The sequence below is a fragment of the Vombatus ursinus genome, unplaced genomic scaffold (assembly GCF_900497805.2).
Source record: "Vombatus ursinus unplaced genomic scaffold, bare-nosed wombat genome assembly UNPS02014807.1, whole genome shotgun sequence".
NCBI lineage: Eukaryota > Metazoa > Chordata > Mammalia > Diprotodontia > Vombatidae > Vombatus > Vombatus ursinus.
This window is the reverse complement of record NW_020954585.1, coordinates 34995698-35023522: the sequence shown is the minus strand read 5'-3', so window position 1 is coordinate 35023522 and position 27825 is coordinate 34995698. Positions and strand designations below refer to the sequence as shown.

Below are 27825 nucleotides of genomic sequence, written 5' to 3'. Positions count from 1 at the left end.
CAGCTCTCCTGTCACTTCCCTTTCCTCTTCTCTCTACTGTTTTCCACCTTTTACTCTGGAAGCAACAACCAATTAAATCAATGTTGCCATTGCTACTGGAAAGCATATGCCAATCAACTCCTTTAGCATTAATCAATAAACATTCATTAAGTACCTGCTTTGCCTCAGGCACTGAGCTAGGCACCAGGGATACAAAACAAAAGCAAAAGTCTCCCGGTCAAAGAGTTTATCTTTTAATGGGGAAGAAAACATACACATATGGAGGTATACAGAAAATACACACAAAGCAGATATAAGGTAAACTTATAGGAGAATGCACTAGAGCTGGTTGGGACACACACACACACACACACACACTCGAAAAGTCTCATGCAGAAAGTGATGTTTAAGCTAAATCATGGATTCCATGACACAGAGGTAAAGGACTGCATTCCTCTATCTCTGGGGCATCCCCTATATGTGCTGTCTTAACTACTCATAAGAAAGTGCCCGGAGCACAGGGACCATTCTCAATTTTATATTTATATATCCAATACCTAGTACAATGTTTGGCACATAGTAAACACAATAAATACATTTCTACTATTTCATTCATGTATTCATTCTTAACAGGGTCAACAGGAAGGAAAGCGCCAATCAACAATCTATACACAGTTACCCACATTAATTTTGGTCCAGATAACAAAACATTTAAAGGTAATTACTTTTGTAAAGAATTATTTCATTTGACAGCATCCTATATATCAAGGATACAGGGTGAACATAGGCAAATAATGTTTCATTGAGGTTTATCAGTTTTGCTTTTTGGGGGCTTTTTGGGTGGTTTTTTTTTGTTTTCTTTTTTTGTGAGTCAGGCCCATATGCTAATCTGCATAGCTGCTCTAACAACTTTCTTTCTTTCTTTCTTTTTTTGCTTTTTGGTAAGGGTTAAGTGACTTGCCCAGGGTCACACAGCTAGTAAGTGTCAAGTGTCTAAGGCCAGATTTGAACTCAGGTCCTCCTGACTCCAAAGCTGGAGCTCTAACCACTGTGCCACCTAGCTGCCCCTCTAACAGCTTTCTAACTGTGTCTAGAGAGTCTAGTGGTAAAGTTTATATTGAAGAGCTTGTCATGTCTTCAAATTCTTAGCATCCATTTCATTTTGAACTATTCCAAATGTTAAAACTGGACTTAAACCAGCAAAGAACAAAACCACAAAACTTCTCCATTCCTATCCATGAGATGACCTATTAAAAGGCTTAGAATTATCTGAGGTTACCAGAACATTTTCAGTCAACCACTTGTCTTTCATAGAACTATTTTTAAATAGTGTTTGAGTAAGGAAAGGCAAATATAAAGTGACATACTTTAACGAGAAGCAGCATGGTAAAATGTAAAGAGGATTGGCTTTGGAGTAACAAAGATGTGTGTTTGAGTCAGGCATCTGAGCCAGACAACCTGTGCAAGAGGTGGGCAAGTCAACCTCTCAGTGCTGTGAACTGCTGAGAAGGTTCTGACCTGCTTTGGTAGAGAGATTTCTCATCTGGGAATTCCTTATGACAAGGAAGCCACAGGCTCATTCCTTATCCCAATCCCTATAGCCAATATATCTGGAAGACATAGTGATCCTAGACAAAAATAACCTTAACTTCTTAGGCATTAAGCTCTCATATTCTGTATTATTTTTCTTTTATTTTTACCCCATCCTAACCTTAACTAACATCAAATACAATGAGCATTTTCACATACAAAGTAGAACACAAAAAGAGGATTCGTACATGAATCTTCAAATTTCTATTACATATAGCTTACTTTTCCTTTAAAGTACATATATAATAAATTCATGAAGTAATTTTCAAAGATGTCCTGCTTGTCTGTTTCCTTCTACCCTTCTTTCTATTTTCAGTATTATTTTTCAAGACAGAAAAGATAAATTACAATTACATTTTTTTATCCTGGTGACTATATTAAACATGACTCTAAGTGTGTGTGTGTGTGTGTGTGTGTGTACTTTAATTACAATACTGTCTAAAATCTCACAGAGTTTAAAGGAGCAATCAGATTAAAATGTTACATGGTACACTGTTTTTGTTAATGCAGCCTACACTCTGTCAACTTGTTTGGGTTAGATTTATTTAATGGGAAAGCTTTGTAAATAACTTAAAAGAACAAAACTGAAGTGACAGAATGGTTCAGATACAAGTTTACCTATATGCACAGACCTTAAAATATTTTATCTTTTCCTAAAAAAAACCATCATTAAGCCACTCCACTTTTCCATCTCTAACTGATCTAAACCGAGAAAAGATAGCAAAATTTTAAGCAACCCTATCTATTTCTATAATATGATGGAAGAAAATGTCTATACTCTCTGTTTTATCCAAAGTTATTAACATATAAGCATTCCTGTGTAGAGAAGTCCACAGTTCTGCACTTCCCTCCCATTGGAATTCTCTCTTCCCCAAGCAATTTCTACTTATGTTTTATAGTAATCCTGAGACAAAAGACAAAATTCCACAGCAAAATAAGAAAAAAGTTAGTAGTTTGAGTTTAGTATTTTAATTTACTTAATCAGATCAATAATAATGTGAATGCTGGTGTACCCAAGGAGGAAAAAAGCTCTTTAACCACTTTCCTTTCAATCAAGTTAAAGTAGATTAAAAAAAAAGCCATTCCACTTTTAGCTGGGTCTCCATAAAGAAGACAAACTCTAATATTCTAGATCCCTCCCTGGTATTTTTAATTCAAGAGAGTCCAAGGGTTTCAGACTTGCACATGGCAAAAATATTATTTCTTTATATATTATAACACACTAAGGCCCTAAGCCTTTTTCTAAAGTGATTGTTTTATATCATGCATGATCCCCTTGTTTCTTTCCATAGGTAGTATTTGATAGGTCTAATTGAAAAAAAGATCAAACTGTTAACATGTAAGACACTTGGTTTAAAAAAAAAAACTACAGTTAAATGATAACTTTCCTAAGATTTAGTTACTAGCTTTTCAATATGATATATTTGTCTACTAAACTACATTTTACACTTACCTGTAGAAAACTTCTAGAATAAAAGAAATAATTATTTATTTAGTATATAGCTAGTATGATAGTTATTAATAAATACTTTCAACTGTTTGAGTTGACACTGAAGGGTTAAACAAAGTATATGTTTTATGTGTGTTGCATGTTGTGAATGTGTGTGTGTACACACAAAGAAAGCTTGTATTCTGTAATTCAATTAGCTGTGCTTATGATAAAACTGGAACCTCCAGACCATAAAGCAGAGTCCAAATCAAAAGCAGCTTCCCAATCCCAGGTTCTACAGTTCTTCACTGTTCTTGAATGAAGAAAAACAACCAGTGAAAATTTAAGGGAAGATTTCTCTTTTAAAAACTATATGCCAGGGCGGAGCCAAGATGGCAGAGGGAAAGCAGTGACCTGCTAGAGCTCTCCCCCAAACCCCTCCAAATACCCACAAAAAAATAGCTCTAAACAAATTCTAAAGCAGCAGAACCCACAAAAAAACGAAGTAAAACAAATTTCCAGCCCAAGACAACCTGGATGGCTGATTGGAAAGGTATATTGCACCAGGCTGGAAGAGGAGCGCAGTTCGGCGTGGGCGCGCAGGCCGCAGCAACCCTGGAGCAGGTCTCAGAGGACTGAATCACGGGCAGCTGTGGCAGTTTCCAGACTTCTCAACCCATGAACAAACGCCAAAGACAACTTAGAAGGTCAGTGGGAAAAGTCTGTTACTGCAGTGAGAGAAGAAGCTAGATCCCAGCCGCCCTGAGGGCAGCGGCTGGCTTCTGAGCTTCAGGCTCACAGACTGAGGCAGAATCGAGTGGCTGATCAGAGCAGGATTGCAAGGATCTCTTTGCCAGGGCTAAGGAAGGAATCTCTTGCTTTACCTGTGCTTAGATCTGGGTTACAGTTCTGAGGGGCGGTCCTGGGGTGAGGAGGAGTGCTGGCGTGGTGGAGCTTGTGGCGGTGGAGAGAAAACACCTTGCCCCTTATCATAGCACCTTGGAAGAACTGACACTTTTCAGGTCTCTAGAAGTATCTCTGAAAACAGCTGTACAAACCCCCAAAGCTTGGGACAGTGTATTCTCCACATTGGAAACAGACTCTTAACAAAGAGTTTAAAACTCAAGTAATTGGTTGGGATCATGAGCAAGCAGCGCAAAAAGAGTCAGACTATATTATCTTACTTTGGTAACAAAGAAGATCAAAACATACAACCAGAAGAGGAAAACAAAGTCAAAGCTCCTACCTTCAAAACTTCCAAGAAAAATATGAATCAGTCCCAGGCCTTGAAGAGCTCAAAAGGAATTATGAGAAGCGAGTAAGAGAAGCAGAGGAAAAACTGGGAAGAGAAATGAGAGTGATGCAAGAAAATCATGAAAAGCAAGTTAACAGCTTGCTAAAGGAGACCCAAAAAAATACTGAAGAAAATAACACCTTAAAAAATAGCCTAACCCAAATGGCAAAAGAGGTCCAAAAAGCCAATGAAGAAAAGAATGCCCTAAAGAGCAAAACTGGACAAATGGAAAAGGAAGTCCAAAAGATTACTGAAGAAAATACTTCCTTAAAAATTAGAATAGAGCAATTGGAAGCTAGTGACTTTATGAGAAATCAAGACACTGTAAAACAAATCCAAAAGAATCAAAAATTAGAAAACAATGTGAAATATCTCATTGGAAAAACAACTGACCTGGAAAATAGATCCAGGAGAGAGAATTTAAAAATTATTGGACTATCTGAAAGCCATGATCAAAAAAAGAGCCTAGACATCATCTTTCAAGAAATTATCAAAGAAAACTGCCCTGATATGTTAGAACCAGAGGGCAAAATAGAAATGGAAAGAATCCACCGATCTCCTCCTGAAAGAGATCCCCAAAGGAAAACTCCTAGGAATATTGTAGCCAAATTCCAGAGTTCCCAGGTCAAGGAGAAAATATCACAAGCAGCCAGAAAGAAACAATTCAAGTATTATGGAAACACAATCAGGATAACACAAGATTTAGCTGCTTCTACGTTAAGGGACCACAGGGCATGGAATATAATATTCCAGAGGGCAAAGGAGCTAGGATTACAACCAAGAATCACCTACCCAGCAAAGCTGAGTATAATCCTTCAGGGGAAAAAGTGGTCATTCAGTGAAAGAGAGGACTTTCAAGCATTCTTGATGAAAAGACCAGAGCTGAATAGAAAATCTGACTTTCCAATACAAGACTCAAGTGGAAAATGAAGAGGTAAACAGGAAACAGAAATCATAAGACACTTATTAAGGTTGAACTATTTACATTCCTGCAGGGAAAGATGATATTTGTAACTCATGAGTCCTTTGTCAGTATTAGGGTAGTTGGAGGGAAAAAATTATATGTGCATATAGATAGATAGATAGATAGATAGATAGATGGATGGATGGATGGATAGATAGAAGGCACAGGGTGAGCTGAAGATGAAGGGGTCATATCTGGAGAATAAAATTAAGGGGTGAGAGAGGATTATACTAGGAGAAGGAAGAAAGGGAAAGGTAGAATGGAGTAAATTATCTCACAAAAAAACAGAAAAGGCTCTTACAGTGGAGGGGAAAAGGGGGAAGGTAAGAGGAAATGAATGAATCTTATTCTCATAGGATTTGACTTGAGGAGGGTATAACATACACACTCAATTGGGTATGGAAATCTGTCTTACCCTACAGGAAAATAGGAGGGGAAGGGGACAAGAGAGTAGGGGGATGATAGAGAGGACGGCAGATTGGGAAAGGGGGGTAATCAGAAGCAAATACTTCTGAGGAGGGACAGGGTCAAAAGAAAGAATAGAATAAATGGGGGAGGGTGGGATAGGATTAAGGGAAATAGAATTAGTTTTTCCACAGCATGTCTATTATGGAAGTGTTTTGCATAACTGCACAAGTATAGCCTATATTGAGTTACTTGCCTTTTCAATGAGGCTGGGTGGGGAGGGAGGAAGGGAGAAAATTTGGAACCCAAAGTTTAAAAAAACACATTTAAAAAAATGTTTTCACATGCAACTGGGAAATAAGAAATACAGGAAACGGGGTATAGAAATCTATCCTGCCCTAGAAAACAGAAGGGGAAGGCGGGGAGAGATAGCAGGGATAGCAGACTAGGGAAGGGGTATTCAGAATGCATGCCATCTTGGGGTGGGGGGAGGGGCAAGGTGAGGTGAAAATTTGGAACTCAAAATCTTGTGGAAGTAAATGTTGAAAACTTAAAAATAAAAAAAATAAATTAAAAAAAAAACAAAAAACAAACAAAAAAAAACTATATGCCTAGATTCAGAGGTTTTCCACACTTGATCTTCTCCAAGCAGTACTTAAGGACACTGCAAGTACATCTCTCTACTACTCAGCTGATTTTGTCTATGGTGGGAAGAAATTTCAGGGTACTAGTTACATATACTTGAAGTAAATTACAGGTGCCTATAGTCAGTCACATTACTTAAAATGCCACTGGTTTACAATGGTTAAGTGTTTTTTTTAATAGGTGTACCTTGTTGTCAAACTTCCTAGCCTGCTAATTTTCTAGGATGTTCTTGCTGATATTTCCAATTTAATATAATCACAATTCCTCCTACTGCTGTTGCTCCATTCTCTAAAATGGACTACCAAAGGTCATGCTTGGGAAGAGCTAAGTCATAGATTCCGCACGCCTTGTGACCATGTATCCTCATCTTCACTCCAACTAATTTTTGCTCTGCCACACAAGCTAGGTCTTGGTACCCCCTCCCCCTTCAACTTCTTTTTCTAGCTAACTGTAATCAAATTATAGACCTTTAGAAAGGATATGCTAAAAAACTCTACTCTGGTTCCATTTACCATTTCTCAGACCAAAACTCCCTTTCTTGGTCATCATACTCACAACAAGAATTTAAGCTCTTGGAGGGCATTGATTGTTTCATGTGCTTAAAATTATGTCCTTACTCTGCTTGGTGTGGTTTAAGCCTTTATTAAATACTTTTATTATTCATTCATTCTCAGAATTGGAAGGAACCCAACTTCTAGTTGGTCTAGAGACCTAATTCAACTCATACCTGAATAAAAATTGCCTCTGCAACATACATGACCACATTTAGAGCTTTGTGTTCAGTTTTGGGTAATGAATTTTAAAAAGGAGAGTATTAAGCTAGAAAATATCACAAGAAGGACAACCAAGATAGTGAAGGTCTGCAAGTTCATGACATAAAAGAACAGGCCACATTAGGCAGGTGGTAGGGTTACCTTTGGGTTGGGGTTTGTTTGTCAAGCTGTGAGCAGCGAGAGGACTAGAGAAAAGGGGGACAAAAAATTAGCTGAATTGATCAACCATAAAGCTGGGCAAGAGATTCAAGTGAGGCCACAGCAGGGGGTGATACACTGTGAGGACAACGGGATGTCAGGATAAGGACAAAGGACTGGTTTAGAAAGAATGTGGCAGGCTCTGATTCTTAAAATCTAGCCACTGTGCAGATTTTCACAAGCTAGCAAGAGCCCACAGATGCTCAGATTCCTTAAGAGTCTAGCTAATACGGCGAATCTTCAACAAATCACAATGAGTGGTTATGATCAAAAAGAAAAATTTCAGAGTTCAAGTCATTCATGGAATTGCGAAGAAGGAGAGTCAATGGACTGGGAGGCTCTGGTGCTCAATATACACGATGATGTTCCTTTAAAGGTCCTGAATATAAGGGAAGGGATTTTGGTGAAGACTCATTTCTATATCTTTATGATTTGTGAGCTATTTCCTAAACTCTTTGAAAAAGAAGAATGATCTGAAGGCCAGTAGGTGACTGAAAAAATATTTGACCTGGGTGATATGGATGAATGGAATGAACTTCAAAAGAGGACAGATGGTTGGTGACAGTGACCAAGATGGTCTGCAAATGGCAGTAAAGAGTAACAAAAATGCATAATCCTTCCCCTGATCCATGGTGCTCAGGGACATGGGTAAAGGAGTACTTAGCATTGAAGAGGTTGGTCAGGGATATAGCCAAGTTTCTCAGAACACAAGAAGATAGAAGGAGTAACAAGATGAAGAGGTGTAGAATGAAGGGGAGTTTGTTAACAATAGTACAGGAGCTTCAGAAGGCATAACAGATAGGGCCAGTAGAGCTGGATATGTTCTCATTCATTCCCTCTCTCTCTCTCCATATATATACACATACGTACACATACATATGTGTGTATACATATAGATATAGATATAGATATATATATGGCTGTACAGAGGTATCTGAGGAAAAGTTTCATTTCTATTGTACTCATGGGAAGGGTCTTAAAAGAACTAATAAATTACAAAGAAGTATAATGCGCAACTTTTGATGGCTCTTGAGTTAAAGAAAGCTAGCTAGACTAACAAATGTTGCATGTACTTTCAGTTTCCTGTAATGGACTTGAAATCAAGAAGACAACCTGAGTTCAAGTACTACCTCAGACACTTAGCTGTGTGACCTTAACTACTCTTTCTGCCTCAGTTTCCTCATCTGGAAAAAAAGGATAATAATAGCACCTTCCTTTTAGGGCTGTTGTGATGATCAAATGAAATAAAATATGTAAAACACTTTGAAAACCTATAAATGCCTAGCTATTATCATCACTTTTTTCCTTCTGTAAATCAGCTAGACACTCCATTTACTGACATTATGTAATAGTCAGCAAGAGCCTGCTCAGGATAGCTACACTAGAGAACAGTCCTCAAAATAATCCATGGTCACTGAATTCTTAAAATGCTACCTTTTATGAATAAAAAGATGTTATGATTCAAACAAAATAAAAGTCAAAACAGGATGAGAAAAGTAACTAAACTTCCTCATCTTCTGAGTCTCAGACAAAGTCTTCAAAGAAACAAATAATGATAAAGAGCTACTAGAAAAAAATGTATAAAAGCTATCTGATGCCACCATATCTATTTCTCAGGTTATAAGAGTCAGGAGTATCTTTCCTCACTGTCCTAAATCAGGACAGACAACTATCAATTAGCTGATTTTCTCAAGACCCTTAATGTACTGGTGTACTGGGGGCCTGGTGCATGCACACAATACTTCTAAATTCGGCTACTTAATAATTCAGTCCATGCATTAATTTCCTATGTTAATTAGTCTGCTTGTCCAACATTATATCCAAATAACTATTGGCAGAAATGACTTAGACTAAAAACTTTTAAGATTTGCTTATCAATGTTAATAGTATCCCATACAGTTAAGATGGAATTATAGAAAAGAAGTCTGCTTTTACGTTTTTGTATTTTGATCCCCAAGCAGTTCTGAAATATTTTATCTAATTCTCTTGTCAATGAAACAACCAACTCTGAGTAGTTTTCCTCCAAATCTTTATCATTTAATAATTTAAATGCATATACCCTCTTGTTACTATATAAATTATTTTAGTAGGAAATACTAGAAATAGTCACATTGAATAAATTAAAATTATTATCTGGTAGATTAATTTCTTCCAGTTTACTTAATCAAGCACTCAACTGACATAAATAGGATTTGGACATGTGAAAAAGAAAAAAGCCTATTAAACATGAATGAAGGCTTTTACTCTTTTGGTCTTTAGAGAAATCCCAAAATTGTAGAAATTTACACTTGTAAAATCCTTTCCCTTCTAGGTCCCATGTTTTATGTCCACTTTGGTTGCAAGTTGAAAGCACTGCTCTGAGAGCCACTCACTTTTCTCATTCAATGGACAGCTTCCTGGGTTCTTTCTATAAGTAATGTCTGACTGAAAACATTGTCCCATTTAAATGATTTAGTCTTTTTGGTTTCACTGAAATAAGTAACCTATCTCGTTCCAAACTTCTTGGGTTCTGTAACTAAAAGTTCTGGCCTTTGTGTTTCTTTTCTCTCTCTAGAGGGTTATTATTCCAATCCCTGTACACTAAAATAACTCATCTTGGCTTCTCTTTGCCTCCACCATTTTTTAGAGCCTTATGTTTTTCCACAACTCCATCTTTGGGCATCATCAGCGCACAAAACACAGGACAAAGGCCTCTTTCCCTTGTTGGAGGTGTGGGAGTAATATACTATCTGAATTTACTAATCTAATATTATGTATTCACTAGCTGAAATACAATATACACCGGCATACAATGAAATCTATTATTTTTATCCATTACATGTTTTAAGACTGCACTTCAAGCAAAATAAGCTGCAAATATACACTGAGCTACACAGATATGTAAGATCACATCACACACACACACACACACACACACACACACACATATTAGAAGAGCAAGAAGTTTAGAAGGCAAGGGAAGAGTTTATGGCTAAACAAACTGAAAAGAGGATCACACAAGGTAAAAGACAATTTTGATTATATAAAATTTTAAAGTCTTTGCATAAACAAAACTAATTAAGTTAAAATTATAAGCAAAATAGACAATGAAAAAAAAATCTTTGCAGCAAGTTTCTCTAATAAAGGTCTCAGATCTAAGATATATAAGGAACTGATTCAAAATTACAAGACTAAAAGCCATTCTCCAATAGGAAAATTATATGAATAGGTCAAAGGACATGAACAGGAATTTTTTTAAAGGAAGAAAGTCTAGCTATTAACAATCATATTTAAAAATGCTCTAAATCACTAATGACTGGGAAAATGCAAATTAAAGCAATTTTGAAACTCCTTTACATACCTTAGGACTGACAAAGATGACAAAAGAGGAAAATGGCAAATACTGGAGAGGCTGTAAGAAAACAGCTACACTGGGTGTTATTGGTACAGCTGTGAACTGGTCCATCTCTTCTGTACTAAATGTTATGTAAACCTCTAGAAGCAACCATTGTGAGTCATCCTTCAATTAAAAATCAATTTCTTTATAAGGAGGATGTTTTTATTATAGTAACTACAGAAGAAGGCTACACAAGTACATAGAAAGGAAACAAAACAGTAAAATTTACTTGATTTATAATTTAAAATTTTATATACAATTTTAACTGAATGCATAAAAATTCTTGCAAGTTCAAATTAATTTAATCAGATCCTGCACCTAATGTACTTCACTAATGTTGCTAGAGTATATAATACTTGTTTACCCTCATATTTGCCTTGCATTTCTCTGAGTAATTTCAATAATATTGACTTCTGAATTACTAAATTTACCACAAAATAGAAGTCTCATGCAATGCATTAAACAACAGATTCCGTTCTGGCATGATAATACAAACTAAACCTCTAGGTTGGCTTAACAAAAGTAAAGTATGTAAGAGCAATAAAAATGCTATATTACTTACAGTATGATGAGATCCTGAATAAATGGTCTCTAAAGTCACAGGCTTATGGCTGTACATTACATTTTATTGAAGATTCAGTGTAGTAAGCTCAGAAAAGGCTGCAATGCACCTTTCAAAGCTTTAGATATCCCAAGTCAATTTAGTTTCTATTATGTTGCTTAGGCACCAAAGAAAAGGAGTGATTTTTCTGTGGAAAAAATTTAGCAAGTTCTAGTTATTAAAAAATAATTATTTTTTTCCCTTAAGAAAACCCTTTCAGTGATTACTTACTGCATTAGATTTCATAAAGTCATACTCCTTCATGATGAATATTACAAAATATAGATTAATTATCTGAGGAAATTAAGGTTCTAAATTCTGATTCTAAACAATAGTTTTTAGTAATGAAAATCTGACCAAGAGCCTTGGTAAGCCTGATGGAATAATAGTTCTTTCTCTACCAGACCCAACGGAGGTATCCAGGAGTGACAAATACACTGCTTTGACATCAAGTCAATCCCACGCATGCAGATGAAAAATACTTGAAAGGGATAGATGGCAAAATAAGCATTTCCTCAAAGACAATGATTTCTATGGAATAGCTAGCAATCTGTGGGCTGATCACAGATATTTGTGCCTTTGGAAAACTGATGGTTTTCTGTGATGAAGCATAACCATCTTTCAAAGACACAAAATGATAACACATCTACCAAGAAATAGACCACAATCTAGCAGGTTGATGGAGCACTTGTTGCAGGACTGAAAGTGAATAATGCTATCATGGTTCAAAGCTGCCATATCAATTCAATTTAATCCAACCAACATTCATTTTTTTATCCACTGTGTGCAACAGACTGTGTTAGATGGTGCTAGATAAAAATGAAACAGCCCCGTCCTCAAAATGCTTATATTCTAGCAGAAAGATATGTGTTTGTAAGTAATCAAGCATAGTACATTCAAAGTAATTTCAGGAGAGAGAGAGGGCTAACAACTAGAGGAATTAGCAAAGATCTTCTATAGAAAAGTGCCTCTGAGCTATATTTTGAAGGAAATTAGGATTCTAAGGGGCAAAGGTGAAGAGTGAATGGAATCCAGACAAGAGGGACTAACTACAAGGGGGTAAATGCAATACTGGTTACAGACAATATAATGAGCAAGCCAACTTAACTAGACAGAAGAGTGCATGAAGGAGAAGTTATATGAAATAAAACAGAAAAAAAAAGTTATATAATATTTTCCATACCAGGTTGAGAACTTTGTTTTTTACACCAGAAACAACAGGGGACCATTTTTTGAGTAGTGAGATTGACATGTTTAGATCTGTGTTTTAGGAATATCAGTTTGGTAGCTGTGTGGAAGATAGATTGCTATGGGAAGAGACTAAACAACTAATTAAGAAGTTGCAATATTACAACAGTCTAGGCAAGAAGTAGTGTGTAAATGAACTAATGTAGAAGCTGTGAGAGGAAAGAGGGGACAGAGATGCAAGAGATGCTGTAGAAGGTGGATTGACAAGACTAGACAACTGATTACATAGAAGAAGTTAGATAAAAGAAATTAAGAATGAATCCAAGGCTGTGACCCTAGGTGAATGGAAGGATGACTGTTCCAACAATAGGAAGAGAAAAGGTGTGGTAGGAAACTACGTCTTAGATTTGCTGAGTTTGAAATGCTTATCAGTCACCCTGGCAGAGTTATTTGGCAGGGAGCTGGTAATTTGAGATGGTAGTTCAAGAGAAATTAGGACTAGATAAATAAATGTGTCATTTGCATAGAAGTAAATTAACCCAGAGGAGCTGATATCACAAAAGAAATAAGAAAGTAGAGAAAAGAATATTGGCATATGTCCACCCTTAGTGGGCAGGAGAATGGTGATAAAGCAAAGGAGCCTTAAAAGGAATAATAAAGAGTTCCGAGGGAAAAGTGCCATTAAAACAAGGAAAGGAGAATATATCTTATAGAAAGAGATCATAGATCTGGAGCTGGAAGTGACCTCAGAAGTCATCTAGTCCAACTTCTTTCATTTTGCAGATGAGGAAACAAAGGCCTAGGAAAGTGAGAGCCTTGCCTAAGTCACATCAGAGGTTGGATTTGAACCCAGGTCTTCTAACTCCAGAGCCAATGTTTGACAGTTTTAAAAGATGCAAATAAGTAAGTTAGAATGAGTAAGTAAAGGAAGATTTTACAGTTAAGTATCAAAATTACAACTGAGAAATAAAATATGCTATAGGCACTTAATGTTATTCAAATTATATGAGATGGCAATTCACACTATTAATATGGCATATCTTAAATTTATTTTCTTATGATAATTCTTCAGTTGTTTGTCCTATGGCATTTCTTTTTACCCAAGTTGACACAAAGTGAAGTAGCAGAGATAGGATTCCAAGACAGGTTTTCTGACTTTAGTGCCCATTCTACCATACCATGCTGTTTCAACCAAATGATTAAAGTCTTTTCTAGTCACATTTGAAATACAGGAATTCATCTACATATGGGTAAGCAGTCAGAGATGATGAACATACAGTTCTCCAAAGAACTGCAAACTATTAATAACCATATAGAAGATTATTATTAATTACTCATGGGATTACTGTAATAGGAATTAGCCTCAAATAATAATAATAGGAATAATAAGAAAAAGGATAATAGGAATAATAAGAAATAATGGGGAAATAATAGGAAAAAATAATAGGATAAACAATAGTAGGAATAACAGGCAAAAATACACACAACTTTGGGGTTTCATCTCTCACCTAACAAACAGGCAAGGACAAAAAATGATGGAAACAGTGTTAGAGGGATCATAGAAAGATAAGTACACCAAAACAATGTTAAGGGAATTATAAATTTGTCCAATCATTCTGGAAAGCAATTTTAAATGACTCTAAGCAAATGACTAAAATGTGCACATTCCTAGAACTAAGGAACTCATTAACAGGTATATACCCTAAGGAAGTGAAACAGAAAGGTCCCAGATACACCAAAAGAGTCATAACAATATTTTTTTGCAGTAGCTAAGAACTAGTAAAGTAGATGTGTCCATTGTTTGGGGAATGATTAAGCAAATTATGGTGCGTGAATGAAATTGAGTATTATTGTGCTATTAAAAAATATAGTACAGAAGCACAGGAAGACATGAACAGATATGTTTGGTCTAAAGAAGAGATAAATGTTCTGCCCTCTTCCCTTATTTTAGAGGTGGGGGACTGAGGGAGTGGGGCATTGATACTGCTGGATTTTATTGATGTGTTTGTTTTACTGAACTGTTTTTCCCCCCATATATTTTATATTTTGTTTTAAAAGATGGTTCTCTGGAGGGAGGAAGAATATATTTGGAACTGAAGGAGATGTAAAGAGAAAAGTTGTTGATATATTCTTTTAAAAAAATAAACAATTCTTGAACCATAACCTTCTCTTGCCCGTGAAATGGTCTGAAGATTGCATGCACTAGCCTAGTCCTATTGATGGTTAAAAAGTTTTAGATAACTCTACCTATAGTTGACAATTGACAAAATGGAACCATGAATATAAATATAGGGTAAAATTCACTTCTGCTATAAGTTGGATTAAAGAATCATCTCTGAAAGCTAGTTCTACAAAAATTTGCAGACTGAGGATGGGGGTGTATGTGTGGGAAACTTATCAATACCCCCTATAAAGACTGTAAAATAGTGATTAAATTTTCTAAAAAGGATTTGACTTGTATAGTTCATTATTCTTGAGATTACTTGTGGAAGATGATAGAAAAAGAAATAGAGGTCAAAGTGAAAAGTGAGTTTATGAAAGAGCAGAAAAACAAATTGGCTAGCATCTTAGGGAATGCCCTCCCACAATTCAACCACTGATTTATGTTAGAAACACTAATCAATGAATTATGTTCTAAATTCTCCTCCTCTCAGAATCAAAGACTATTAGACCTGGAAGGGATTTTAGAGATTATCTAGTCCAACCCCTTCAATTTATAGACAAAGAAAACAAAGCCCAGAAAGAGCTTACCCGAAGTCATAGCAATGGCAAAGCCGGGGCTTACATTGTGCTCTGGATGAGTCACTGTTCTTTCTGTCTACTACTACACCATTTTTCTCCATCTGGCTTTTAAGATAATAGAAGTGGTAGATCATGAATGGCCTTTGTCTCTATCCCTACTCTTAAGTTAATGAAGAAAACCTCTGATAAAAGAACTAGATCCTTTGACAACACCTATATATCACATATAAATGAAATTAACTCTGGTTTTGGCAGTTGAAAAAAAGATTTTCTTGATGCCAATTCACATAAATATGCATCTCTCAATAGACCAATCCCTGATTAATGGCAAAATCTGCCAGAATATATATGAGTTTGATTGATTACCATGACTGTTATCTCCAGTGTTGTATGTTTAGTTCTTGCTTTTATTTTATGATTTTTGTAAATCAGCTAAGCACTTACAGAGATACTCTGTCTGGTAACAAGGCATTGCACATCAGAATGCTCTCCCCAATCCAGGCAATTCAAATCATTTTAATTCAACAAATATTTACCAAATGCAAGGGCTCTAGAGATTAAAAAAGAATCAAATAAGGTAACATTTCCTTGACCTAAAGGAGCCAATTCTGCTTCCCTGTCTCCCCAAATGGTTCATTTTCTGGCATTCTTTCTGCATGGATAATTGCACACTAGAAAGTAATTCTTCTAGTGAGTTATATTTGTATTTATTTTACTACTTTTTTCTCCCAACAGAACTGTCTGTAAACTATTATGCTTCAATTCCTGAGATTGCAAAGTATAGATCCTATGGAGTGATCATGTACAACGGCGAACCATTGACAGAGCTATTCCAGTATTTCAAACTGCTACGTAACATACTCATAAGGATGTAGTATAATAAAAGTTTTATAAATTTTTATTATAACCTGGATTTGAATGCCTTGACTACTTTTTAGGATTAGAGTTGATTTCCTTCCTAAGAGACCTTGTTAGACTCACCTGGGAGTTAAGCGATTTAATGACTAAGTTACTATTTTTAGCTTAATGAGATTTAGAATCAAAATATAGGTCTCCATGGATAAGGTGGTAGAAAACTTGCCTGAAATCAAGATTTACTGTCAATCTGGTGATATACTGATGCAAAAAAATCAATTATAAGCTGTATTTCTTCTTTCTTTTTTTTTTTTAAAGAGAAAATACTAACTCTGTAATAGCTCAGATCTAAAACTATTCCTACAAGTGGTAGCTAGGTGGTGCAGTGGATAGGGCACCAGCTCTGGAGTCAGGAGGACCTGAGTTCAAATCTGGCCTCAGATACTTAACACCTATTAGCTGTGTGACCCTAGGCAAGTCACTTAACCCCAATTGCCTCACACCACCCCCCAAAAAAAGTATGTTGTGGTACATTAAAAAAAAACTCCAACCAATTATAAAACCCAAATGGTGGGTGATAAAAGCAAAACTTCTAGTTTCTTAAAGTCAATTGCTTAATTTGGCTTAGTGAATTACAAAGGTAAAAAAATTTTGGTTATTATGAGTATATGTATATATTTCTACCAGAAAGTGAGCCAGAGTCCAAACTAAAATTTGGATCTTATGGTTACTCCAGTGTTTTGCAGAGCTTTCTAACAGGGACACATGAAAAATGATTTTAATAATCAATATTATCAAACTCTCCAGCATTATGGAGATTATGAAAAAAACTTTTAAGTATGTCCTATAATAACAAAAATAAAATTTAAAATCTGATCCTGAAAAGACCAGATGGGTCAGGTGATCAATTTACAATTTGTCAAGGTATATTAGCCACATACTCTGAGAATAAGGATATGAAAATATGCAAAGAGTGAGTATCTCACCACAACTTAAAGAACTCAGCAAGTAGTGTATAAATAACATGTACTTTTGATTTGAGGGCAAAGAACTAAATTTGTATGGTGTTCTGGAGGTTACAAAAATGTCTCATTTATTACTACATTTGACTTTTACAAGGCTGTCAAGTACATCTTAATGCATATTAATTAAACAGGTGAAGAAAGGGAGGTTCTGAGAGCCGATTTGTCAAATGTCTAGTAAGTTGGGAGAACCAGGATGAGGATACATTTCTTAGACCCCAAGTATTTGACAGTAAGCAGATTGCCATTTTACTTTCTTAATACATGTGATACAATTATATTTCTCTTTAAGAAAGTTCTTCAACAAATCCGGCCTCAGACACATAACACTTACTAGCTGTGTGATCCTGGGCAAGTCACTTAACCCCACTGCCTAGCCAACAACAACAACAACAATAACAACAATAACAAAAGAAAGTTCTTTCATAATTTTAATTATTTATGGCAGTGTTTAGGCTACCCACTCAACGAAAAGACAATTCTAATGACCTACATCTTTTAATACTTCAAAACACATATGTAGTGATCTTAAAGTTTTAGCCAATACCAGTGCTGACCTGAACTTTCTGGTAACAAATTTAAACGAAACAAACAAAAAAACCACTTTTCAAATCAAAATTCAAGGACTGAATCAAATATGTTAGCATATTCTTATTTTGGAAGGGATGGAATTCCATGATATTACTTAAAATGAGAAAACTGAGGTACAGAGAGGCTAAAATTAATGGCTACTTTGCAAGGTTTTCTAGAAAACTACAATGTAGTGCTATAAAATTTCAGGAACAGAAATTTAACTCTTCAGAGGGCAGGAGACTATTACAGAGGTATGGTCAAAATTTCCTCTTATCTGGGGGAAAAAACAGCTGGAAAACTGGAAAAGGATTTTAAAGCTTATGAGTAACTTCTGAGGTAAAAAAAAAAATTAATGCTATTTACAACCATATAAATGTTATTTCATCACAGAAGATGGTGAGAATTAATGATTTCTGTTGTCTCTTAATTGGCATAAATCTTGAAATTACTTGGGTTCAAAAACTTACATTATAGCTTGATTTTAAGATTATTCCATTTTAGGGTACTAAGTTATGAAATTCTACTCTAACACAATTTTCTACGGAAAAGTTTTAAGTCATCATGCCTGCTAACATTTACTGGTTATTCACAAGGTATCAGATACTACATAATATGACTTTATTCGAAAATTCCAAGTGTGTACATTTTCTCTCTAATTTTCCACTGAAATTGGCAAGTTTGGGGGACAGTAGTGCCTGTACTATGGCATTTCTTCCATAAAGAAAAAGTGAGTCTGTTTTTTAACCTGATCTAAAAGTGACATCACCACCACTAGGCAATGATAAAACTTCAAAACACTACCTGGAAGACTGTAATACTGGATTATGTTATATATATGACAACTTCTAAGGACATCTTTCTAACAGCTATTTTGAATACAATTTAAAAACAAGCAATTGTTTTAGTATAATTACGCGGATATTTTCTTAAAGGCAGTTTTCTAAAGAAAAACATGAGAACTCCAATATTTTAATGTGTGTATGTATGTATATAATGAACACTATGTTAACATTCATTCAGCATAAAGTGAGAATCAATGTATTGGATTAATTAAAACTGATTTTGGCATGTGTATGATATTGGCTTTAAAATGTAAAGTTTTTCAGATTTTATGTAACTAATCAAATGTAGAAAGAAAAGACTTTAGGATCTGAGGCTACAGAATTATTCATAAATGACGAGTCAATGATGAAAATGAGGGAGAAATTCGCCACAAAGAATGTTACTAGATTTTACAAATATAAGTATTTAAAAAAAAAAAACAGACTACACACAAGTCATTTCATTCAAAATTGTAAGAGTTCAGTTTTCTATTCCGAATTTAAAAATCTCTTGGGAAGAATTTTTTTTAATACTAAAATCAAAATTGAAGAAAATTAGACATGATCTAAAGAAAAATCCCAAGAAAATGCAATGTTAGAAATAAGCTTTGATGGACCATAAAATGAATAGCTTCATTAGTTTGAAGATAGAAGATGAAATTTTGGATAAAACCATGTAAATGGGAAATTTTATCAAAGTGTTAAGTCAACAAAAATAGATAAATAAAAATTTAACCAATATTAAATGTTATAGATTTTCTTGGCATCATGTTTCAGATACCTACAAATGCTGATATGTCACACTGGAATGCAACTCATTATGAGTTTTAAGATCTTTGTTATTGTAAATGCTAACTCTCCCATACTTGGGAATATATTCCTTCCTCATCTCTGGGTTTAAGAATCCTTCACTTCTTTCTCAGTTTAAGTATCACCTTACACAGGAAGGGTTTTTACTGACATCTTTAACTGGTAGTACCTTAGTCTTCAATAACACCTTAAATCTATCTTTGATCAATCAACAAACATTTATCAAGTAGTTACTGTGTGCCAGGAAGCTATGCTCAACTCCAGGGTAACAAATACAAACACAAAAGTCCCTGACACCAAGGAGCTTATATTCTAATACGGGAGATGACACGTATGTATAAAAATAATTTACAAGGCACACAAAGCAGAAACAAGACAGGCTGGGCACCCATACCTACATGGGTCAGGAAAGGATTCCTGCAGAAGATAGTGCTTGAGCTGACTCTTTAAGTAAACCAGATGCCAGCTGATAGAGGTTAAGAAGAGAGAAGGATCCTAGCCTGGGGGCAGCTAACATATAGAAATGGAGATGGAAGATGGCGCTTTATCTGTGTGAGCATCAAGCAGCATGGCTGGACTGGGGGTGTTGAGGGAATGTGTAAGAAGACTGGAGAGGTAGGAAGGGCTTTAAATAACAGGAGTCTGTATTTAATCCTTAACAGGAAACTATTAAAGTTGTTGGGGGGAGGGGAAAGGGACATATATTGGTGCTTTAGGAAAATCATTTTGGCATCTGTATAGAGGAGAATGGGGAGAGACATGAGGCAGGGAGACCAAATTTTGTAAATACCTCTATTTTTACATGCAGTCTCCCCCAGTTAAGACTGGAAGCAACTTGAGGGCAAGGACTATTCCACTTCTGTCTTTGTATCCCCCATGCTTAGTGCCTAATGCACAGCAGATGCTTAATAAATGCTTTACCTATGCATTCCTGGTTAAGATTTGAACTATGTTAGCTGAAGGGCTTTAAATTTTTCAGGAAAAAAAGAGAAACTGACTAGACCACTGAGATAAAAGATCATGAGTTATCCATGGTGAAATAGCCATTATGTGGTAGAGACAGGAACTGAACCCAAATCTTCCTAACTCTGGTCAGCTTTCTAGCCACTATACCACACTGCCTCCAGTGAAATGAAAAGTGGGATTTTTAAAATGGCTACTCTTCATAGACAGTGTCTATAATGACAGTTGCCCTTTCCTTCCTATTTTACCAACTGAATGAATTTCTTCAGTGATAATATATAACAGGAAAGAGTGAGAATGAAACACTGACTATCAAGTTAATGACAAACCTCAAGTAAAATAAGTAGTGTCAGGGATGGGGAACATTTTAATATTTTAGTCATTATTCCTTTCTTCATTTCTATATTATCATTTATTTTTATTTAGATTTCAAAAAAAATTCCTCAAATACTTTTATTTGCTCATGTTTTTCTTCACATTAACAACTCCTCAATTCTTTTAATATCTTTTTCACCCATTTGAGAGCTAATCTTGAGATTGTAAGTAGTTTCTTTTTCTTCCTCTGTTGTTTCAAGTACATTAACTTGTTCAGGTACTCTACAATATTATAAAACTTTATCAATATCCTTCTAGGTTTGCTTATTTAAAAATTTCGGGGTTGTTTTAATTTTTTTGGTGTGGTCTTTTAGCTGTTCACTTTGAGTTTCTCTTTTTTTTAATTGGTGTGTGTGTGTGTGTGTGTAAGTATGGGTACCTTTAATCTCCTTCATTCTGGATCAATATTTTTAATGATATTTTAACAGCCTCAGTTTGTAAATGCAATTTATGAAAACAATGTTAAAGTATAGACTGCACTGCAGTATTAGTCATTTCTGAATACAAAGGTTTAAAAAAATGCTTTATTCCTTAACTCTTTACTCTTACTTACCACAGATGACAAATTCAGTTCCAACAATTCTATCAGTCATAAAATGTTACTACTGGAAAGTACTTACATCATCTACTTCAAACCTGTCATTTAGCAAATGAGAGGGGAAAAAAATCAGTACCATCAAAATGTGTCAAAGTTGTCAAATGACAACACTCAAACAAATGAAATATTGGATTGTAGTCAATTCACCAATATGAAAGTTATATGTCCAGATTGGTTAAATAAATAGCTGGAGAAATGATGTTAACACCAAGAAACTAAAAACCCTAAAACATAGCTATATCTATCATTGATTAACAACAGGGCCCATTTATAACCAATTGACTGGCCATAGAATGCACTCAGCATGGAAATACTATGGGTTATGTAATATGCTTCATCTGTTCATTTGTATACATGAAAAAAAGACATTAATGTAATCTTTTAATGTGCAAGTAGAAATTAAAGAATCTATTAGAGCTACAACTACTCTGCCTTCTTAATTGATTCAGGATTAAGACTGATTCTTGAAATGGTCTCATTTATTTCATTTCTCCACTCTTTTTCCCTGAAGAAAAATCAGACATTCACATTTCAAAGGAAACTTAACTCTAAATTTAAGATGTAAGAATACTATCAGACACTCCTATATTGAAAAAAAACAACTCTAGATTACTAGAACTCTAAGATTCCATGACTCTCTATAGCCATTTAATCCAATCTGTACCTATTCAAGAATTCTCAAAAATATTTGATAATTATCATCCAATCATTGCTAGAAGGGACTTCACCAGATTCTAAGGTAGCAATCACAGCCAGAGACTAGAATAACTTTTATACAGCTCTATTAGAAATTTTTTGTTTTTTTTTTTTAACATGGAATCTAAATCATTTTCTAATTTTCACCAACTTCTCCAAGTAGTATAGCCCATGGAGCCAACTAGAAAATGCCCACTCCCTCTTCCACATGATTTTCAAATATTTGAAAACAGAAATTATGCCTCTTATCCATCTTCTCCCAAAATTCCAAGATCTTCTCCAGGCTCAGTATTGAATAATAAACATTCAATAAATATTAACTAAGTGCCGAAAATGTACAAAGCAAGGGCTAACAGGTTGGGATGCCAAGACAAAAATGAAAAACATTTACACTGCTTACATTCTACCAGGAAATCCCAAGTAGTTTAGTCTCACAACAGATCCACATGTGGTACCTTCTCAAGACTCAACACTATTAAATTTTCATATTCTCATCCTTCATAAAATGTAGTATTCAAAAACGAACAACTTAATACACCCTAAGAGCCCATAAGATTTTTTTGGTTGCTAAATCACAGTGTTGGTTTATGCATCTAATCCCACTAAAATTCTAAAACAAATTTTCAAACTACTATCTAAACAAGCTTACTTTGTCATGTATTTGTGAAGTTGATTTTTAAAATGTCTAGCATAAGACTCCATTTGTTTATGCTAAATTTCATCTTATTTGATTCAAGCCTTTCGATCTTCATGATCAGGGGATTTTGACTTTTTTGTTTCACGGACTCCTCTGGCAGTGGGTAAAAAGCCTGTGGTCTCTCTCTTGGAATGTTTTTAAATGAAAAAATACATAGGATTCCAAAGGAAATCAATTCTACTGAAATACAGTTATCAAAATATTTTTTCAAAAGTTAAGACTCCAAATTTTAAGAACCCCTGTTCTAGATCTGTTATCAGTCATTGATCCCTAAAATTCCTGTTTATCATTTTTAATGTGATTGAGTTCTTTGTAAGCTAGGATTAAAAAAGACAAAACAAAAACCTTTTTATGTTTAAAAAAAAAGGAAAAAACCCTACAAACCTAAGATCTGCCTGATTTCCTGTGCTTTCTTATAAGAATTTTTCCAACTATCTCACTGAATCACTTAATTTTAGAGACGGCAAAGGCATAGAGATCAAGTTCTCATTTTATAGCTGAGGAAACTGGGACCCAGAGAAATTAACTCATTTTGAAGGCCCAACGCTAGCAGCAAGGCTAGGAACTCAGTTATCCTACACTCTGTGCTCTTTCCACAAATAAATCACATTAAAAAATCTTATGTAACATAAAACCACTAATATTCTATGCAAAAAAAAAAAAAGCACAACCATGAACTCCTATGACAATGCTGGGCAGTAAAAGCTGATGTGTGGACAAAAGTATTTAACTACTAAAGGCACATAAAGTCAACTCTAAATTCTGTTGACTGCACCATGGCAAAACATGCTAAATCTAAAGTAATCATTGAAATGCAAAACTTAAGAATACACTTACATGGGAAAGTGCTACAATTACTTTCACAAATGTTTCTTCTTGTCTTTACATTTATTCAGCATTTGAGAAGTACTGAACGATTTTCCCTTTTAACTGGTCAGAATTTAAGTGAGTAAAAATATTCAAGATTTATGATATAAATATTGACTTAAAGCAGGTATAGATGTCAATGTCTAAACATATCATTAAAGTACTGTGGAGTATAACATCCTATTTATGTTTATTTTTAAAAGGTGAATGTTAATTTTTAGATTTATGTTTATAGGTTCACTCAGATGTTTCAGTATTCTATTTTTTTTAATGGGGAGAGACAGAATAGAAAAGAATTTTTTCCAAAGAACAACTTAAATACCATGCCTCCAGATCAAAAGCCAATTCCTTCCCATGCTTGTACTTTTAAAAATTGACATTCATACTTGCTTGGTTAAAAATAAAAGAAAAATTGATTACTTGCTTCATATAAGCAATTATTTCCAAAGTATTGTACGATTATAAATTGTTCAATATTAGAACCAAGTCATACTTTAATTATATTAATTGAAGAAACTATCTTCACAGTTTTAATGTCACATTTTGCTCATGAGAACAAAATTTACAGTCATAAGTTGCACATAAAGGGTTTATTTTAAATGTTTTAAGGATAGAGTTACATCATAATTATAAAAATTACTTACAGAATTAAGTAACAGATTTAAAGTGTTTATACTTCTAAATGCAGAGAACAGGGAACTGTCTACATTGTTTAAAATAAAATGAAATTAAAAATGAAACCAAATTCTAAAGATGAAGTCATTTACCTAATTTTAAATGTGAACACGAAGACCTTTGAACTATACACATACCAAGAACAATCCAAATTGCACTACTGATGTAAAGTACAAAAAGCACAGCATTTCCAAGGAACCACAAACTGCTTTAATCGTAATTGTTTTCCCTGAAGTGATTTAAATTATTTTATCTTAGGAGAACCTTCATTTTTAAGGATAATTAGCTTAAGAAGGCTTTGGGGCACTGCCATTTATGACAATGAAAAAGCTAATTTTCTATTATGTCCATCGTTTTATCAAAAAAAAAAAAATCTATTCTCCAGTGCACTTTAGGGTTTGGCACACAAAAGAAAAAAAAAGTAGGTTTTTTTATATGTAACTATGATTTTATATATGTATACATATTTTAACAATGCATGGTCCCTTCAAATGCTGCATGACACATAACTGGAAATCACTTTCCGTTGGCACTATGCTCGCCTCACCAGTGCTTTTTTAATTCTATCAACAACCATTAAAACAGCACAGTAAGCAAATTCACACAAAACTAAAAAGAAAATCAAAAAAAGAAAACGAAAAAACCTAACATTTTAACATGCAACTTTTGTTTGTTACGCTGAACATTCTACTTCTAAGCATGCAAAAAGGATGGTCTGCATTTAAATTTTTTTTGTTTTTTAAAGTTTTACATGGCAGCCTGATATCACACACACAATACAACAATACTACAGCAGGTAAATGAGAAAGGCCAATAAATTTTATACACAGATCCATTGCTTGTGTTGTCACAAGCCCCATGATAATTTTGGAAAGCAATGTTGAACCCCTAGAACAAGGAACCAACATTTTGGTTACCAGAGTAACGCAAGCACTGCATGCAGATCTGAAACATGAGCCTAAAACGAAGCCCAAAGTAGATGGGCAGGGAGTGGGATTAGTTTCAGCCTCAGTAAAGGTGGTTTAAGCTACCAAAGAGGGGAACCCTCCCCCCAAAACCCTAAAAGCAACAAGTGGGACAATTATTTAAAAACAGAACCATAATTTACATAGTATAGCTAGTCATCCTTAGATTGGCAGATTATATGGTATATTAAAGTGGCTTGCAGAAAAACCACAAATACAAGCCATAAGTAATGCTAAAAATGTTTCAGTAGACCCAAACGTCAACAAATATTTCAAAATGAACACTTTATTCTTCAGATGTATAGCCCCAAATTCACTGTATTACATATGTATGCACATATTCTGTGTATATTTAATACACTCATTCATTCTTGTGCCACAAATATCAACTTGGGCTCATGGAGCCAGGCTCAGCTTTGAGATTTACATGCAGGACTCTTAAGAGTCAATAGAAAAACACTTAACAGATCTGCAGGATGAAACACTGTGTTGCAAATCTGCTCACTTTGTTCAAAAACACAAAAAACATTTACGACTTAGGTACTTAGTGCTTAAGGACTGCATTGAGAAGCTATTTACTGAAAAGACAAAATAGCCTGCCTTTGGTTGCCCAAGATGAAATACTGGACAAAATGCAATTGTAGCAATGGGCAAATAATTAAGGTACTGTATTTATATGATGAGTACTTGTTACCATTCAACAGCATAATGAGGCACAAGCCTTAAGGCTAAAATATGAATCAGGCAAAAAATGGATAGAAAGGGGCTTAAACCACTGAGTCTTCAATATCAAGAATACCCACAACAAAGGTCATCTGGACCTCCGAAATTTCGATAGTTGAACATCACCTCTGGCCTTTCACAGACTAAGATTGGATTTCTGGGTATTCCTTCCCCTAAACTGATGATTGGCTTTGTACACCATACTTCTATGAAGCAGTGCTTTTCAATTTGCAAAGCTCTGCCACTATAATGTGAAATGACAATTTTGCTATTGCATTGACCATTTTTACAATTCTGATTACTCTTTAAAGCTCCACATTATAACTACCTTGGTTTTTAAACTATCTTGCAAGATTAAAACTGTGAAAGGATTCTGCTGCTATGGGCTGCTATTATTTACATCCACAATCTAATGCAGATGATTGAACCACTGAAAGACTGCCGATAGCTTTCATTATATAGTAGTACACCACTGGCATGCAGAATTCTAGTGTCCATTGAATGGAATTCACATTAACAGCATACCTTAAGCGAGTACATACAACACCACAAAAGGCTACAACAGATTTAAGCTGTAGGCTATTTGTTAGGACATTCCTTGTGGGGGGAAAAGCCAGAAATAAAAATATTAATAAATGCCTTCTTGGACCATAATTATAACAGTAATAAAAATAATAACAATAATAGTAATAAAAATAAAGGGAATCCCAGAGAACCTATAAAGAAGGCAAAACATGCTTCTCTTTCCCTAAAACCTAAATGTCTAATAAAAAAGAACTGTGTTGTTCAAGGAACTTTTGGAAACAGCAGGTATATTCTTAGCCTTTTAGCACAATCAAATCCAGGCTGCTAATTTTAACATCAAATAATGGGCCAAATATATCATCAAAAATTAAAATGTAGTAGTATTGTGTAGCATTGGGCTTCTGTGGCACCAATTACTGAGGTTTGCTAGAAAGTATTAATGAATAAAAATGCCACTCTTGCCCTCAAATAATGCTTAGAATTAAAGGCAGCCTTTTACCATGTATTGACTGGTTGCTACAACTTATAAACATGGATTAGCAATGTGTGCATTTCATTTCCAACTGTTCATTTGGTTGATTAACATCCTCTTTTATAGCTTCAAGCCTCCAGAATAAAAAGGTGCATAAACAAACACTTGCATATGACCACTGGGTTTCTAAAATGCACACACAGAATATTTCCATGTGCTCTTTGTTTTACAAAAGTTAACTTTAAATAAGAAGTAGAAACACAGTAAATAGTTTGATGCTGCTCAGGTGAGGCATTCCTATTAAACTGGGAGAATCTTTAGGCTTATCTTTTAGCTTTGACTCAAACCTCAGAACAAGGACTGCCAATAGCCAAAAAATTATATTTAATATCACAGAAGGCAATATAAAAAATACCAAACTACACTTGCATGTGAGTACGAGATTTGAAGGGGAAAAATGGTTAAGACCTATTACATTTTTAGGTTATTATGATACTAGCTTAACTTTTTCCACAGCCTGAATTTGTAGCTGTTCTTTCCTTTGACTCCCCCTCTACCAAATAGACTGACTTCTTACAAGGGGAGGAGTTCCTTACACAAAATGTGTCATGTTCACATAAATCTACTATTCCGAACAAAACAGTTTTGCTGGCAGAGATTGTGGGTTCGCAGGGACATTTAAGCTTTCATTAAACTGGAAAGCAGTCAAGTCTTTGTGTCTACAAATTTTACACTTAATAGTTCCACAAATTTGGCAAAGTTCATGATGACATCTAGGATGTTTTCACCAAATCGTAGACATAAATATGGAAATCATCATCAAACTTGATGAAATAGACGGAGGGTTTGGCTTCTACTTGATGAATGACCATGCCAGTCCTTTTGGAGCCATCTTCTTTGGCATATTCCACTTGTTTGCCTACCAGGCTGTCTACAACTTCTCCTGGTTCCCGTTCAGCTGGAGGTGAATCATCTATATTTATAAGGGGGGAAAAGAAAGAGTT

General features: G+C 34.9%; 1 protein-coding gene across 4 annotated transcripts in view; it reads right to left on the bottom strand.

Moving 5' to 3' along the window:
- Window positions 1-24041: 24041 nt before the first annotated feature.
- SPIN1 (spindlin 1) overlaps window positions 24042-27825 on the bottom strand; it is a 126198-nt gene continuing 122414 nt past the window's right edge. For all 4 annotated transcript variants that reach the window (XM_027874848.1, XM_027874846.1, XM_027874849.1 and 1 more), the window contains one exon: window positions 24042-27794. In XM_027874848.1, coding sequence (XP_027730649.1) covers window positions 27595-27794 — 200 coding nt within the window. In that variant the 3' untranslated portion in view covers window positions 24042-27594. The remainder of the gene's footprint in view (window positions 27795-27825) is intronic.